At 40.8% G+C, this 13322-nt stretch overlaps 1 protein-coding gene and 1 long non-coding RNA gene across 2 annotated transcripts; both read left to right on the top strand.

The window, feature by feature from the left end:
- Positions 1-42: 42 nt before the first annotated feature.
- On the top strand, positions 43-734 carry LOC129350535 (CAAX prenyl protease 2-like). Its single transcript, XM_055017374.1, has 2 exons — positions 43-279; positions 384-734. Exons 1-2 carry the CDS (start codon positions 234-236, stop codon positions 575-577), a joined length of 240 nt encoding a protein of 79 aa, XP_054873349.1. The 5' UTR covers positions 43-233; the 3' UTR covers positions 578-734.
- A 1202-nt stretch (positions 735-1936) lies between these two features.
- Positions 1937-3535, top strand: LOC111582691 (uncharacterized). Its single transcript, XR_002747344.3, has 4 exons — positions 1937-2055; positions 2259-2555; positions 2983-3203; positions 3293-3535. It is a non-coding gene; the product is annotated as an uncharacterized LOC111582691 (long non-coding RNA).
- Positions 3536-13322: the final 9787 nt, after the last annotated feature.

The raw sequence follows: 13322 nt of genomic DNA, 5'->3' as shown, positions 1-13322 counted from the left end.
AGATTAAATTTCCATTCCTACAAAAACATATATGACTTTACAACTCCCATTAAAGTTCTGCATTTTGCAGTTATGTCCCATGGGCATGTTTAAATCATACACTCAAAATATGCCTTGTGGTTTACAGATCCTCGTCTTTAATCTTGTTTTCATTTACTTCCCCTGGAAGTCATAAACAACTATTTTACTCTACACAGCAGGTTTTTTATCTTGGTCCCTTCATTCATTCTGCTATGGACGACCCTGATGGCTTCACCGGGGAACTGCAGTCTGCACTCGGTGCGTTTGTCTCTCTTAAATGTTATGTTGGAGGCTGGAGAGTTTTTACATATGTGCTCCCATGCATTATATGTCATCGTAAAGTCTCGGCTTTATTTTCCCAGATGTTCAGTCCTGGAGGCTGTGCGTGAGAGATGCAGTGTGGCTCAGGAACCAGGTGGTGGCGCCAGTGACAGAGGAGCTGGTGTTCAGAGGAGCCATGCTGCCCATGCTGGTGCCCTGCGCTGGACCCACAGCTGCCATCTGCGTGGCTCCGCTGTTCTTTGGTGTTGGTATGGCAACAAGATTTTCAGACTGAAAACAAGTCAGATTTACATTTTAGATAAATTCTTGGTATAAATTCATGGCAAACACTGTGACTGATGATGAATTAAAAACAATTAAACTGCTGCTTTATTTACTTTAGTTCTTTATGGCAAAATACAGTATACAACAGAAGTAAGTACAATCCTGTGCAAAACTGCATCATCTCTCAATGTCTGTGTAACTTCTAACATGACAAGCAGAGCATTTACTCTTCTTAACAATAAAAACAGATCCTTTGGATAGTATGTATGGACAGTTCAGGCCCCAGATTAAAAACTCTGTGCAACAAAAGTAAATACACCTGTATTAGTAACAAAATCTGTGATCTTTGAAACAAATTTGAGAATGTCTGTGATTTTCAGTTAGCCTAATAGCATGAATATGGTTATAAAATGATCAATTTGGACCTACGGGGTGTGTCTATCTGCTTGTCTGCATCATGGTTCTAAATGGAAAACTATTGCAAGAAGAATTTCTAAAGCTGATTGTGAAACTTCACAAAGATGAAACAGCATACAGGAAGGTTGGTGAACAACAAGAAAATGTCTCAAATGAAGTTTCAGGATTAGTTAGGAGGTATGGAATAAACCATAGTACCACTACTCAGAACCGTGGTGGTGATGCACAGATAGATCAGTGCTTCAGACTAGGCACAGGGATTATCACTCAAAACTGGACACTGAGCAACAGCTCAGACTGCGTGAAGGACAATTCATAATGTGAATACAACAAAAAAATCATCCTTGCTTGCTTTTTGACACTAAAGTTCAGGATTAAACTGTGTTGCCTGATGAATATTGGGAGCATGGAATTTGTTCAGATGACACCAAGATATATTTGTACAGTTCAGATGGGATCTTACAAGTTTTGCATGAACATGATCAGGACTACCACAGTGAATGCACAGTCCTGGCAGTGGAGTACACAGGTGGCATTGTGATGAGATGGAGCTTCATGAGTGAAAAATGTGTTGGGAGATGACATTTATAGATGGCAACATGAATGTCTGTGGATGTACTAAAGTACTAGCTGACAAGATGACTTCCAGCCTTCAGAGGCTTGGCAGAGGAGGAATATTCCAGCATGGTAATGATCCAAAGCACACTGCCTGTTGCAGCAGAGCAGCTCTTTAGACATTTTGAATCCTCCATGCCGATGAGGATTGAGAGTTATTAAAGATAAAGTTTGGCATACAAAGTATTGGAAAAAACACAACATCTGAATTGCAGTAAAGTACTGACTTTATGCACTATTCAGAGGCAATCCAGCTTTGAATCATCTGACAAAAAAAGTGATAGTGTGCTAACTTCTGTTGTGTGCCGTACATGATAGTAAGCGCTACATTAAATTGCTTGAATGGTTTTTACCACAGTTCATGTTTACTTTACTGTGTTTCAGCTCATTTCCACCATGTTATAGAACAACGGCGCCTCGGCAAGGACAGCACGAGTGTTATCCTTGTGGTGGCAGGTGAGTTAGCTTACATTTCCTCAGGTAAACCACATTGTAAGCAAAACAAGTTATGTAAGATGCAAAAACCTGTAATTTCTATGGCTGATGCATGGTTTCTCAATTTTAGTACATTGCATGGCATTGCATCATCTTTCCTTTTCCCACATGGATGGATAGAGTTAGTATTAATCATACTGACTTTGTTCTATTTTTTGTTATAGGGATGCAGTTCTTGTGATACGGAGTTCAGGGTGGCTCAGGTGCAGGAAATGAACAGACGGTCTGTGAATGCAACACTGATTTATTTACAAAGGTTTTTAGGACTACAAGCGGAAACTAGGACTTCAACAGGAAACGGAACAAAAGGCTCTGGATCTTACAGCGGCACCTAGGGGCCGGGAGGTACTGTAACAAGACTAAATAATCACTAACTCGCGGTAGGGAACACCAAGGCGAGAAAGGCCAATCTCAGGAATACAAAACAAGACACGAGGCTATCTTTACGAGAATAGCGAGAGGTAACTACAAAAGAAGTTTTCTCAAAATACGGTGCTCTTAACGAGAGCTATAACTATGACTGGTCTACAAACTCACGAATTATACTAGGAATGCTCAGAAGTGGTTCACAGCGGTGGCAGCCAGGGTTTGGAGCAGCGGGCTTTGGGCCTGATGCTGGATGGCGTGAAGCAGCGACAGGTGAGTGGGGAAGGACGCCAGGAGGAGGGAGTCGGCACAGGTGAGTGTTTCCTTTTCTCTGAGGTGATAACCAGGGTCCAGTGTTGACGGCAGGAACAGGTGGGTCCGGAGCTGGAACAAAGGAGGACAACGGAGGTTAACAGGTTTGTAGTGCAACAAACAGAATGGCTGGTAAATCAAGCTGTGAACCATTACGAGCTGTATCATGATCCGGCACTGAGAGATGGGAGGCGTCTGGTTATATTGCAGAATGGATGAAGCTTGATTGGTTGCATTCCACCTGTTCCTGAGCTGGCTGATTGTGGCAGATGGAGAACACCTGTCGCTCCTCCTGCCCTGCTGGACTGCCCTAAAAGGAAAGAAGATGAGAGGGAGGGGGAGATCACTACCTAGGCCTGGCAGCAGCCAGCCTGACATCTTGTACACAACTCTGTTTGGTGCCTTCACTGCCTTCATATTCATGAGAACTGGTGAGCTGTGGAGTGAACTGCACATTTCCTTGCAGACATACTAACCTCCAGTTCACGGCTCATTAAATCTGTAATCTGTGTCTCTGAAGGTCATGTGGGTCCAGTTTTGTGCCATTCCTTCTGTAACAGCCAGGGTTTGCCTGACGTCACCTCTGCCCTGCAACACCCTCAACGCCCACCTCTGCTCTTCTCGTATCTGATGGGAATCCTGCTATTTCTGGTGCTGCTATTCCCTCTGACAGATCCTTTCTTCTATGGTGCCATTCCCGTTTGCAGCCTGGCTCCCCCTCCCACGTCTGTATGTTAAATTAAATGAAATTACATACTGTCCAGCTCTTAAAACCATGTCTCTTTACTCTGGTTTTCATTTTGTATTAGGTTAGTATTTTTACGACAAGTGTGCCCCAGTATACGTACTGTATATATGTGTGTGTGGGTGAGCATGAGAGGAGAACGATTCTAGCAGTTCAGACATTTCCTGCATGGTTGAAAATATTTCCTACTGTATTGAAACTCAACACCAGTACAACGTTCCCTGGCTGAGAGGGAGAAAAAGAGGTGTGTGTGTGCAGCAGAGGAAAATAGATTAAATGTGAAAGTGAATGAGTGAAAAGAGAAGGCAGTGGAGGAAACAGCAAGTAGAGAAAGATGCATATGCAGACGGAGAGACAAACAGACAGACTAGCAACACAGACTGCTGCTGTTGCCAACAAATACACAAAAAAGAACCAAAGCAGACAGATAAGGCTATATAAAGTGCTGTTATTGGGACAAATAAGGCAATGACAGACAGATTTAAACAGAAAATAACGAAAGAAGTGAGAAAAAGTGATTGCAGCCAGAAGCAACAAGAGTAGTGCCAGAAGAGAAGAGAAGAGAAGAGAAGAGAAGAGAAGAGAAGAGAAGAGAAGAGAAGAGAAGAGAAGAGAAGAGGGAAAAAAAGATAGAACTGAACGGGAAAAGGTGGAATGGGGGAAAGGTTAGAGTCTCCCTGGGGAAAATGTGGAGTAGCAGAGCCAAGGGAAAGGAGGTCATTCGGGGTACGTGGCAATGACTAAGAGGTGGAAGGTTGCATCCTATGATTAAGATTTATGAGACAGACTGATGAGTTACTTATGCAAACTTTGTTTACAAACCCAAATTGGGAAGACAAAGTGCATTGACTCTGCTCAAGGTTTGTGGATATACATAATGGATCTCACTTTGCTTCTTCATTCCAATGTGTTTTTGGACACATACACTTGTTTACCTGGCCTCGGTATTTTCATGGTTCATCTTTCGTAAACATCGGAAAGACAAGGGATCAAGTCACGTGAAGAAATTAAGAGTAGTACTTTCATGTGTATGCATTTAAAGATAGGGCAAGCAGCCAATTTAGTTTAGAATGAAAACTGGAAACAAGACGGAACAAATAGCCTGGCTCTGTCCGAAGGTAACAGGATCCACCTATGGGCAAAAGCAACTGTTTCAGTGTGGTGCGTGCCAGAATATTTCCTGGCAGGTGCTGTGTCATAGACTTCTTTTGCAGTGAATATGTTTTTCCCTACACATGCCCAACAAAAAAAAAACTCACTTCTGCAGATTTAAGTTTAAGTTCAAGGAGTCTGTTTGGTATTATGGGAAATGTGCTTCTTTGCTTTCCTGGCAGACAAAGCTCCAACAAGCAGCAAGTCAAAATGTGTTTCCCTTTCAATTATTCTCACTCCTTAAAATGACATTAAAACGATTTTTGCGGTAACACCCCCCTCTGCAGCTGGGATTTGGATCTCAGTTAGATTATGGTAATGTGTTGCAGAGATAACCAGCCAGGGGTTGCGTCAGGTGGGTCTGAGTAAGTATCTATCTTGGATAAAGGCTTGGTTCAGAAGTATTAAAGGGAACACAACCGGAAAACAGTCTTACACAGAAGAAAGGCAACTGAACAAGCTCTGGACACAACACTGACATATTCTAAGTTGCACATGCGGTCGTTACCAATCAACATTAATGTTTGTTTGTTGTCCAAAAAGGTCCAAAACTCCACCCTCATTTAGTTTGATTTTGGTCTTTACCATCTCCAAAGGGAAATATAAGTCTTTTAGAAGCTAAGTGCTCCAATATGTTCACCAAATAGTTGTATGTTGTTTGGTGCTGAGCAGTTTTTAAAGTAGTTTAGTGAGCTCTTTCTGGTTTTTCACCTGCTCCAGCTGAAAGTAACATCACAGCCTTCTAGCAACCAGTTCCACATTGTCCAATCATCATTGTATACATTATTTAAAAATGATTGCTTGCAGACAGTTTACCTTATACATACTTATACAGGCTTTCCTGCATGTTTGAACCCTGAGTGTGCAACATCTCCAGCTTCACAGTGCTTCCATGACTAATGTCTGGTGTCAAACTAGAATTTATCTCCTTCTCAGCATTGTTAAGAGAAAGGTTATGTTTAAAAGGATTAAGGGGGCTTTTTTTCAAATCTTTATTTATTCACGGTCAGACTGCTGATTCTTCATCATGCTCCCTCTCTGCTTCGCTTTCATACATTTCAACTCAGTCATACTTGGGATCCTTCCAGTGCAACAAAGTCTTCAGCTGCTGAAAGTTTGGAGCTTTGGAGGACATGGTTGCACTAGATCAAGCCTGACAGCAGTTTTTGTAAGAAGCAACTGTATTACTTATTTACCTCCCCAATGTTTTCCATGAGAATTACACTGAGATAAAATCCTAACAACCTCTGATTTGGCAGCCACCCTCGGAGACAGTAAGGTGAAACAAAGACAGCAGGATGATTGAGAGGGAAAGAAGAGGCTGTTATTAGACTTCCCCGCATATAAAAGCCTGCAGAAGATTTTAGCATTGCGTTCAGGGAGCAATTTACTTTATTTTGCTGATGCTGAGTCAGGCAGTTTATGGTTTCTCTGCTTCGTTTTTTTCAGAAAAGCTGGTTGTTGAGAGGCACGCAGTGGAAACTGAGTCCAGATCACAAACGGGATGTGGATGTTTGGTCGAAAATATGAGGTTTCAATGAAACAAGAGCAGAGAGAGAATGGAAGGAAATGGTGCAGAAATAAGTCAGACGCAGGGTGGTTTATTGCAAAGGTCCTACACATCAGACGCTGGTGTGTTTCTTGTCTGTCAATCCTTTGTGTCCTGTCTCTTTCTTGTGGAGTCGTCACCCCTTTTTTCTCATTGTTAATGCATTTACCATTACTGACACGCACACACATGCACACACAAAATGTATCCCTCTCTGGAGAAATGCGACTGTTTCATGAAAGACACTACAAAGAAGCGTAAGATGTCTGTGCACGTCTGCGTGTACATGGCTGTGTCTATGGAAAAGCTGAGCATATCATCTGGTAAAGGAATAATCTGTCAGGAATTATCCTCTCCCAGTTTTCGGTCCTTTCTTTCTGCCCCTCAGCAGTTTCTAAACCTTGACTCTCTGGTTGCCTGCGGCTTGTTTATACATGTGCGATTCTTTATGTGCAGCGGCCTCCTGTTGCAGTCCAGTTGATAGTACATACATCATTACCACCTGAGCATTTGGTATTCATGGTGCGTTTTTATTTTCTCCAAACCTAGCTAATATTTTTCAGACAGACAGAGCTTAACAAAGGATGTCTGATCTTGTTTTTCGGGAAAATGAAGCAACATCTTATTAGATTTTGCAAACTATGCTTGAAGCCTGAAGTTGTTCCACTGGAGCAGCTCAGTGGTTAATAGTAGAGGTCTGTGTTTGTACTGGGTAGTTCCCAGGTGTGAACATGAGTAAAGCTGAGCATTAGAAAGCAGAGCGCAGCACAAAGGCATACTCAGTAATCTACTCCCTTGTTAAATGAAGTTTTACAAGCCTTGTAATCAGACGTCTTTGGTATTTAGACATATTGACGCAGTGTTACCGACTAGCTCGAGGCCACCACTAAAAACGTCCAAATATTTTTAGCTGATGGATTCAGTAACTGTAGATTTCAGCTGGCAAGGGTTTATTCCCTGCGGACTTTTACAATTGGATAGCGACCCCAGTTTATTCAGATGTTTGTGGTAAAGATTTGTTGACAGTCTGGGTGTGGAAGGAGTGCACTGATGTCTGCTATGAAAGATGAAACACATGGATGCTGTAGAAAAAGTGGATAGAAGTATCGTTTTTTTCCTCCACAGAAATCACCAGGAATGCCTACAGTCCATTATTTAACCACAAGGCTGCTGCTAATTGCTTCAGTGTGTGTGTGTATGTGCTTGTGCATGTGTGTGTGTGACATAGGACACCAGCGGTTGGGAAAAATGAACAACTGACGTGTCCTTCTGTATTCGATATGGCAGGAACGCTTCAATAGGCCCGAATGGAGCGACTCTGTACTCGTCTCTCTGCTCCGCTGACCCATAACGACAAGGAAATAATAATGCAGTTTCCTTGACATCAGTGAGGAAGTTTGGTGACTCCAGTAACAGACGCAGACTGAATTATTTACTCAAGAAAATGAAGCTTTCTTGATGCTTGTAAAATGATTTGATCATCAGTTCTCTAGTGAGTTAGGCCAGTTAAATTTACAGACTTGCGTGTATTTAATCTACGCATCTGTATTACATTGACTTATATTTATATTTAGTTTAAATATGAAACATAACCTTAACACACATTTAAAACATTCATTTAAAATTTAAGATTTAAGATGCTGTATGTATTCCATTTAACAAAAATAGCACAATGCTTAACCTTCTGAACTCCCAGTTTTTGGGTGTTTTTTTTAATCATTTGTCACATTTTTGCTGTCTGTGGGCTCATTTTTCACTGCAGTAACAAGATTTGCATCTCAGTGGAAACAACACAGCCATGGCTAGAAGTAGAGAGGACTCAAAAATGTCTTTTGTGCAAAAAATGAGACAAGCAAAACACAACATTTTTCCAAGTGCCCACTGGTGTTGCCAGTACTGGAAAAAATGTGGTTCAACATACAATAGATACATTATTCCATTTATATTTTACCTACATTATTAACCTGTTTCCATTCTTGTCTCCTATCTGCCTGCACTTCAGTCAACTTCAATTAAATAGTCCCTGAATATTTGTCACGTGACTCATGGTTGCAAATAAGTCACTAATGACTTATCCGATGTGCCGACGAGGTAAAGAATTTTTGTTTTTTATGGAATACAATTGGTGCAAATGCTTTATTTTTGGCAAAGTTTTATATGAAACTTATAGAATAAACAGATTTGATGAAATACCACAATTGTAAGCTCAGATATGGAAAATATTCCTGACAAGACCATAATATCACATTTGTTGAAAGACCATTGCATATGTGAAAATCCATCTGTTTTTGCAGTTTCTGGCTCTGATAAATAGCATAATCTTGGGGATTTTAAATATAACATGCCTTTCAAACCTGCTGGCAGTTGGGTTAAATGGGTTACATGCAAAGGTGCATCCAATATATTGTAATATTTTCTCTATCCTTTGTTATACATAGTGGTGATATAGTTTTAAAGAATGTTTCTCTGACCTACTAACACCTGGAAGTCGTCCAGTACAACCACAGGCTGCTCTGTTGGCCACTAAGCAGCTCCACTAAAGCAGCAGGAGGTTAACAGCCAAAGTGGTCAAGGGCACCTCAGCAGTGGTGAGGGAAGTCGGGGTCATAGACGGCTGAGTGCCTCTCTTTCCACACAGATTTATCCTGCTGCTTTTCAGACTTAGGTTGAGTCTTTTCATAATAAAAACTATTGGCCGCTACCCTTCATCAGGGCAAACATTTGACAAGACATGATCTTAATGAGCGACAAGTGACTGAAGGTTTGTTTAAGTGTTCCAATCCTAATAACTAGATGGATCGCCATGATGCTTTGCCCAAATATTTATGTTCCCCTGAAGATGAAACCTCCTGACAGTACCTGACTTATTACGGTGCCATGTGTAAGTCAAAGTTTTCACTTAGCCAGTGAAATATCTCGACATCTACTGGATGGACTGGTGCACATTTCATGCAGACAGTCATCGTTCTCATGGCACCAAGTGTGCTGACTTTGGCAATCCATGTAGTTTTCCTTTGATGCCATCATGCGGTTCACATTTGTAATTAGGGTCCAAGCACCACGAAGTGGTGCGAGGAACCTATTGAAACCCTAGGAATTATTATTAGGGTCCGAGCACCGAATGGTGCGAAGACCCTATTGGAATGCAAGGAATTATTTATTATTAGGGTCCGAGCACCGAATGGTGCGAAGACCCTATTGGAATGCAAGGAATTATTAGGGTCCGAGCACCAACGGTGCGAAGACCCTATTGGAATGCAAGGAATTATTTATTATTAGGGTCCGAGCACCGAATGGTGCGAAGACCCTATTGGAATGCAAGGAATTATTTATTAGGGTCCGAGCACCGAATGGTGCGAAGACCCTATTGGAATTGGTCGGGTTTCTTATCATTTTTATTTTTTCTCCGGGACAATGAATTGCACTTTTCTCATCAGGACTGGCGAAAAATTTTATATTTTAGGGGAGGTGCGCATGTGTGTGGCAAAAAGGCTCCATAGCGCCCCCTACAAAGTTGCAAAAAGTGGTCATTAGGCCAACTGGCAAAGTGTTTCATCTCCAGCTACAAAATTTTTTATGCATATTCAGCACAACAGGAAACCCAAAAAAGTCAATCATGGCCATGCCCTAAACCCAACAGGAAGTCGGCCATCTTGAATTAGCTGTAAATTTTTTGAGATTAATAACTCAGCGGGGGTAAGTCCGAGAGATGCCAAATTTGGCCAGTATATGCAACAGCCCAACCTGATAAAACGTTATCAAAATGCTCTGCAAAAGTCAAAGGGCGTGGCCATGTCGACTCCCAAAAATACTGATCCTTTGCCATGAAACAGGAAGTGGGGTCTAAATCTCTTGTACATAATCCAATCTGCCTGAAATTTTACATGTATGATCAGTGTACTGCCCTGACGACATCCATGTATTTGTATACATTGACAGGCATAGCGCCACCTTGTGGTAGCAGGAAATAGACATTTTTTTACACTTTGATGTACTATTCTTAGCACCTTGATCAGATTCACCTCAAATGTGGTGACATAAGACTGAACATGTTGATGATGATTCCCAGAGAAAATGGTGACTCGTCGTCAAGGGGCGTGTCTGTGGCAGCACGGCGAATTTCGATTTCTCGCCATGAAAATTGAATTTATTATATCTCAGCTGGAAAGGGTCCAATCTGGACCAAACTTCATGTGACGGACACCCGTCCGGTTCTGAACACATCCACACTCATAAATGTAGAAATACTCATAGCGCCACCTATTGGCAACAGGAAGAAATTGTCATTACATTTGCACGTGCCATTGCCTGAAACTTTGTCATATCATTCTGAAAATTGGTCAGGTGAGTGGTGACACCTTGACGATGCCACAGTGTGAAGATTTTGATGATTCATGAAACGCTGTTGCCGTGGCAATGTATTGTTGCCGTAATAAACAAAGTACTTTTTGACAGGTTAAAAATGCTCAAATGCTCGCCAAAATTGCCACACATATCTGGACCGGCAACCCATGTGATATTTTAGGGAAACTGCACATGTGTGTGGCAAAATGGCTCCATAGCGCCACCTGGAAAATTTCAAACAGTTACTACGGCCAGTACGTGTCACCTAGAATTATGAAACTTGGTAGGCATATGTAACTCGTCAAGACACACAAAAATGTAATTGACACCCATGCCCAAAACCCAACAGGAAGTCGGCCATTTTGAATTATATGTCATATGTTTTGACGATTTGGGGTCATTTTTGTACATTTTTAAAAGCTATAAACTCAAATAGGGTAACACCGAGAGAGCTGAAATTTGGCCAGGATGTACTCCAGGCATGGTTGATCAAAAGTTATGAAAATGCTCCGCAAAAGTCTGAGGGCGTGGCCATGGCGGCCTCCTGAATTTTGATGCTTCGCCATGAAACATCAACTGCTGTGTAACTGCCCTAAACATGCTCCAATCTGCCTCAAACTTTACATGTGTGATCAGAGTCCATTCCTGATCACATCCATAGGCCGACATTAAAGTCTTGATCGCAGCGTCACCTGGTGGACGTGCGTGGATTCGCCGACCAGCAAGGATGCGATGACCCGTCCAATGCTGCTTGCAGCTTTAATTTTTAACTTGAGTTTGGACTCGACAGTTTTTGTGAGGAGGTTGGACTTTAGGCTTTGTGCTGGAGGGTTGAACCCTGATTTCCAAGATTTTCAAAGTGTACAGACCTCTTGAGTCCTGAGGAGATGAGCTTTCACACAGTCTGAGGGCTGAAATTTTCGAAATTTCACAGTAGTTGTCTGTAAAGTAGAACCTTCAGATAGTCCAAGGACTTGTGTCTTCTATGTCCATGTGTAGTTGTCTGTTAGTTTCAAATGTCAGATAGTCTGAGGACTGAAATGTGCAAAGTGTCTTAGTACTTCTGTGCTAGTTAGAAATTTCTGTTTAATCGAAGCCTTAAAAGTTGTGAACATGAGTCTTGATTTCACATTTAGAGTATCCATTTGAGTTTTGGTGAGACATTCACCTGTGTGCAATTTAGAAATGGTGAAGAAACTTTGATTGTATTCACTGAAAAGTATAGTTAGTGGTGATCAGAAGGTAACATGAGTTTGATCAATGATTTCAAGTATTAGTAGACTTGATGAGGGAAGCAGTTTTGAGAAAAGAGTTATTAGTAAATCAATTCATAGTGCAACCCAGAACATTGAAAGAGGAAGTGTTTGAAGAAACAACCAGATGTTTTTGTTTCAGAATAGAAAACGTTTTAAGATATGTAAATTTTTTTTTTTTTTTGGATTTTGTTATTGTGTCTTCTGTGTAATTAGATATTCAAAAGTGTCACTGGTGTTTTTCAAATTGTTTGTATTTAGATTCATCTTAAAAGTTTAGTCTTGGTCTTTTGTCATTCTTTATGATTTTATAATATTAGATTAGATGTCCAACTGTTTTGTCTTTTGAATGTGTAATTGTTGAGTGAAAAGTATTATTGCATGTGATGAGTTAAAATATTATTTTCAATAGTAAATGTTTAAAGTCTTGTAGTTTGTAATGTGAAGAACTTGTAGTAGATTGTAATGTGTAATTGTATATTTAAGGTTTTCATAGGAAATTGTGTTTAATTCCTAGTGAAAGTGTTATTGTCTTTAAGATGTTATTTTGTAAATAAACATTTAACTATTTAAATAAGTGTAGTAGTTTCTTTCACTTTTTGTTTGGATAGGCGTAGTGAGAGACAGCCAGACAACGGGGTTAGACATAAGAGGTAGGCCAGCTCATACAGCATGGGGTATACAAGCGGGAGTCGAACCCGGGCCTCAGCGGCGGGGACCTAGTACATACGTTAGAGGCGTAACCCGTAGAGCTACATGAGCACACATGTTCTTGTCTTGAAAACGTGTATAAATCCAATAGAAACTCAAGGGGTAGGGTTAGGGCTAATGAGCAAGGTCCTTACAGATGGAATGAAAAATCGGGAAATTTAATATGACACATAAATATTTTTAATTTTAATACTAAGCAGCCGAATATTCTGAGAAATTAATTCGCGGTTTTTCCGTCCGCATCGTGGTTGAAAAAGAGTACCTTTAGGGTAGCTATATCGTGGTTGAAAAAGAGTACCTTTAGGGTAGCTATATCGACGATGCGGACGGAAAAACAACTTTATTTTTGGAATTTTTTGGGTTAGTCTGACTTATTATTAAATTATGAAAAAATTTTATTTTTTTAATAAATTCTTTTCGTACATTGCTACTGTCAGGACCTTCCTCTCCAACTCGAAACCCTACCTCTAGACTTTCTATTACATTGATGCACCTTTGCTGACAGCCAACACGTGTGATCATATAGCGCTGCGGGTTAAACCACTGACGCATGTAGTAGGTCCTCAATGTTGAGGCCCTGGTTCGATTCCCGCTCGCAATCCCGTGCTATATTAGTTGTTCTCATTTTTATTTCTACCCCATTGTCTGGCTGTCTCTCACTACCTCTATCCGTCAATTAAATGCAAAAGACTACAACACTTATTTACAAAATTCCTGTTTATTTATTACATACAATTCTTACATTTCTTACATCTTTTTTCCCCCACACTTTATTAAAGTTTAATTGTCTTTACTT

The sequence above is a fragment of the Amphiprion ocellaris genome, chromosome 14, assembly GCF_022539595.1.
Source record: "Amphiprion ocellaris isolate individual 3 ecotype Okinawa chromosome 14, ASM2253959v1, whole genome shotgun sequence".
NCBI classification, from domain to species: domain Eukaryota; kingdom Metazoa; phylum Chordata; class Actinopteri; family Pomacentridae; genus Amphiprion; species Amphiprion ocellaris.
Note: the sequence above shows the minus strand (reverse complement) of the source record. Positions and strands in the feature narration are given on the sequence as shown.

What these genes read in the sequence shown, in the direction of transcription:
- LOC129350535 (XM_055017374.1), top strand. Translation starts at nt 234, where the DNA reads ATGGACGACCCTGATGGCTTCACCGGGGAACTGCAGTCTGCACTCG. An exon ending in GGAACTGCAGTCTGCACTCG is followed by an intron (nt 280 to 383) that starts GTGCGTTTGTCT and finishes TTATTTTCCCAG; the next exon opens with ATGTTCAGTCCTGGAGGCTG.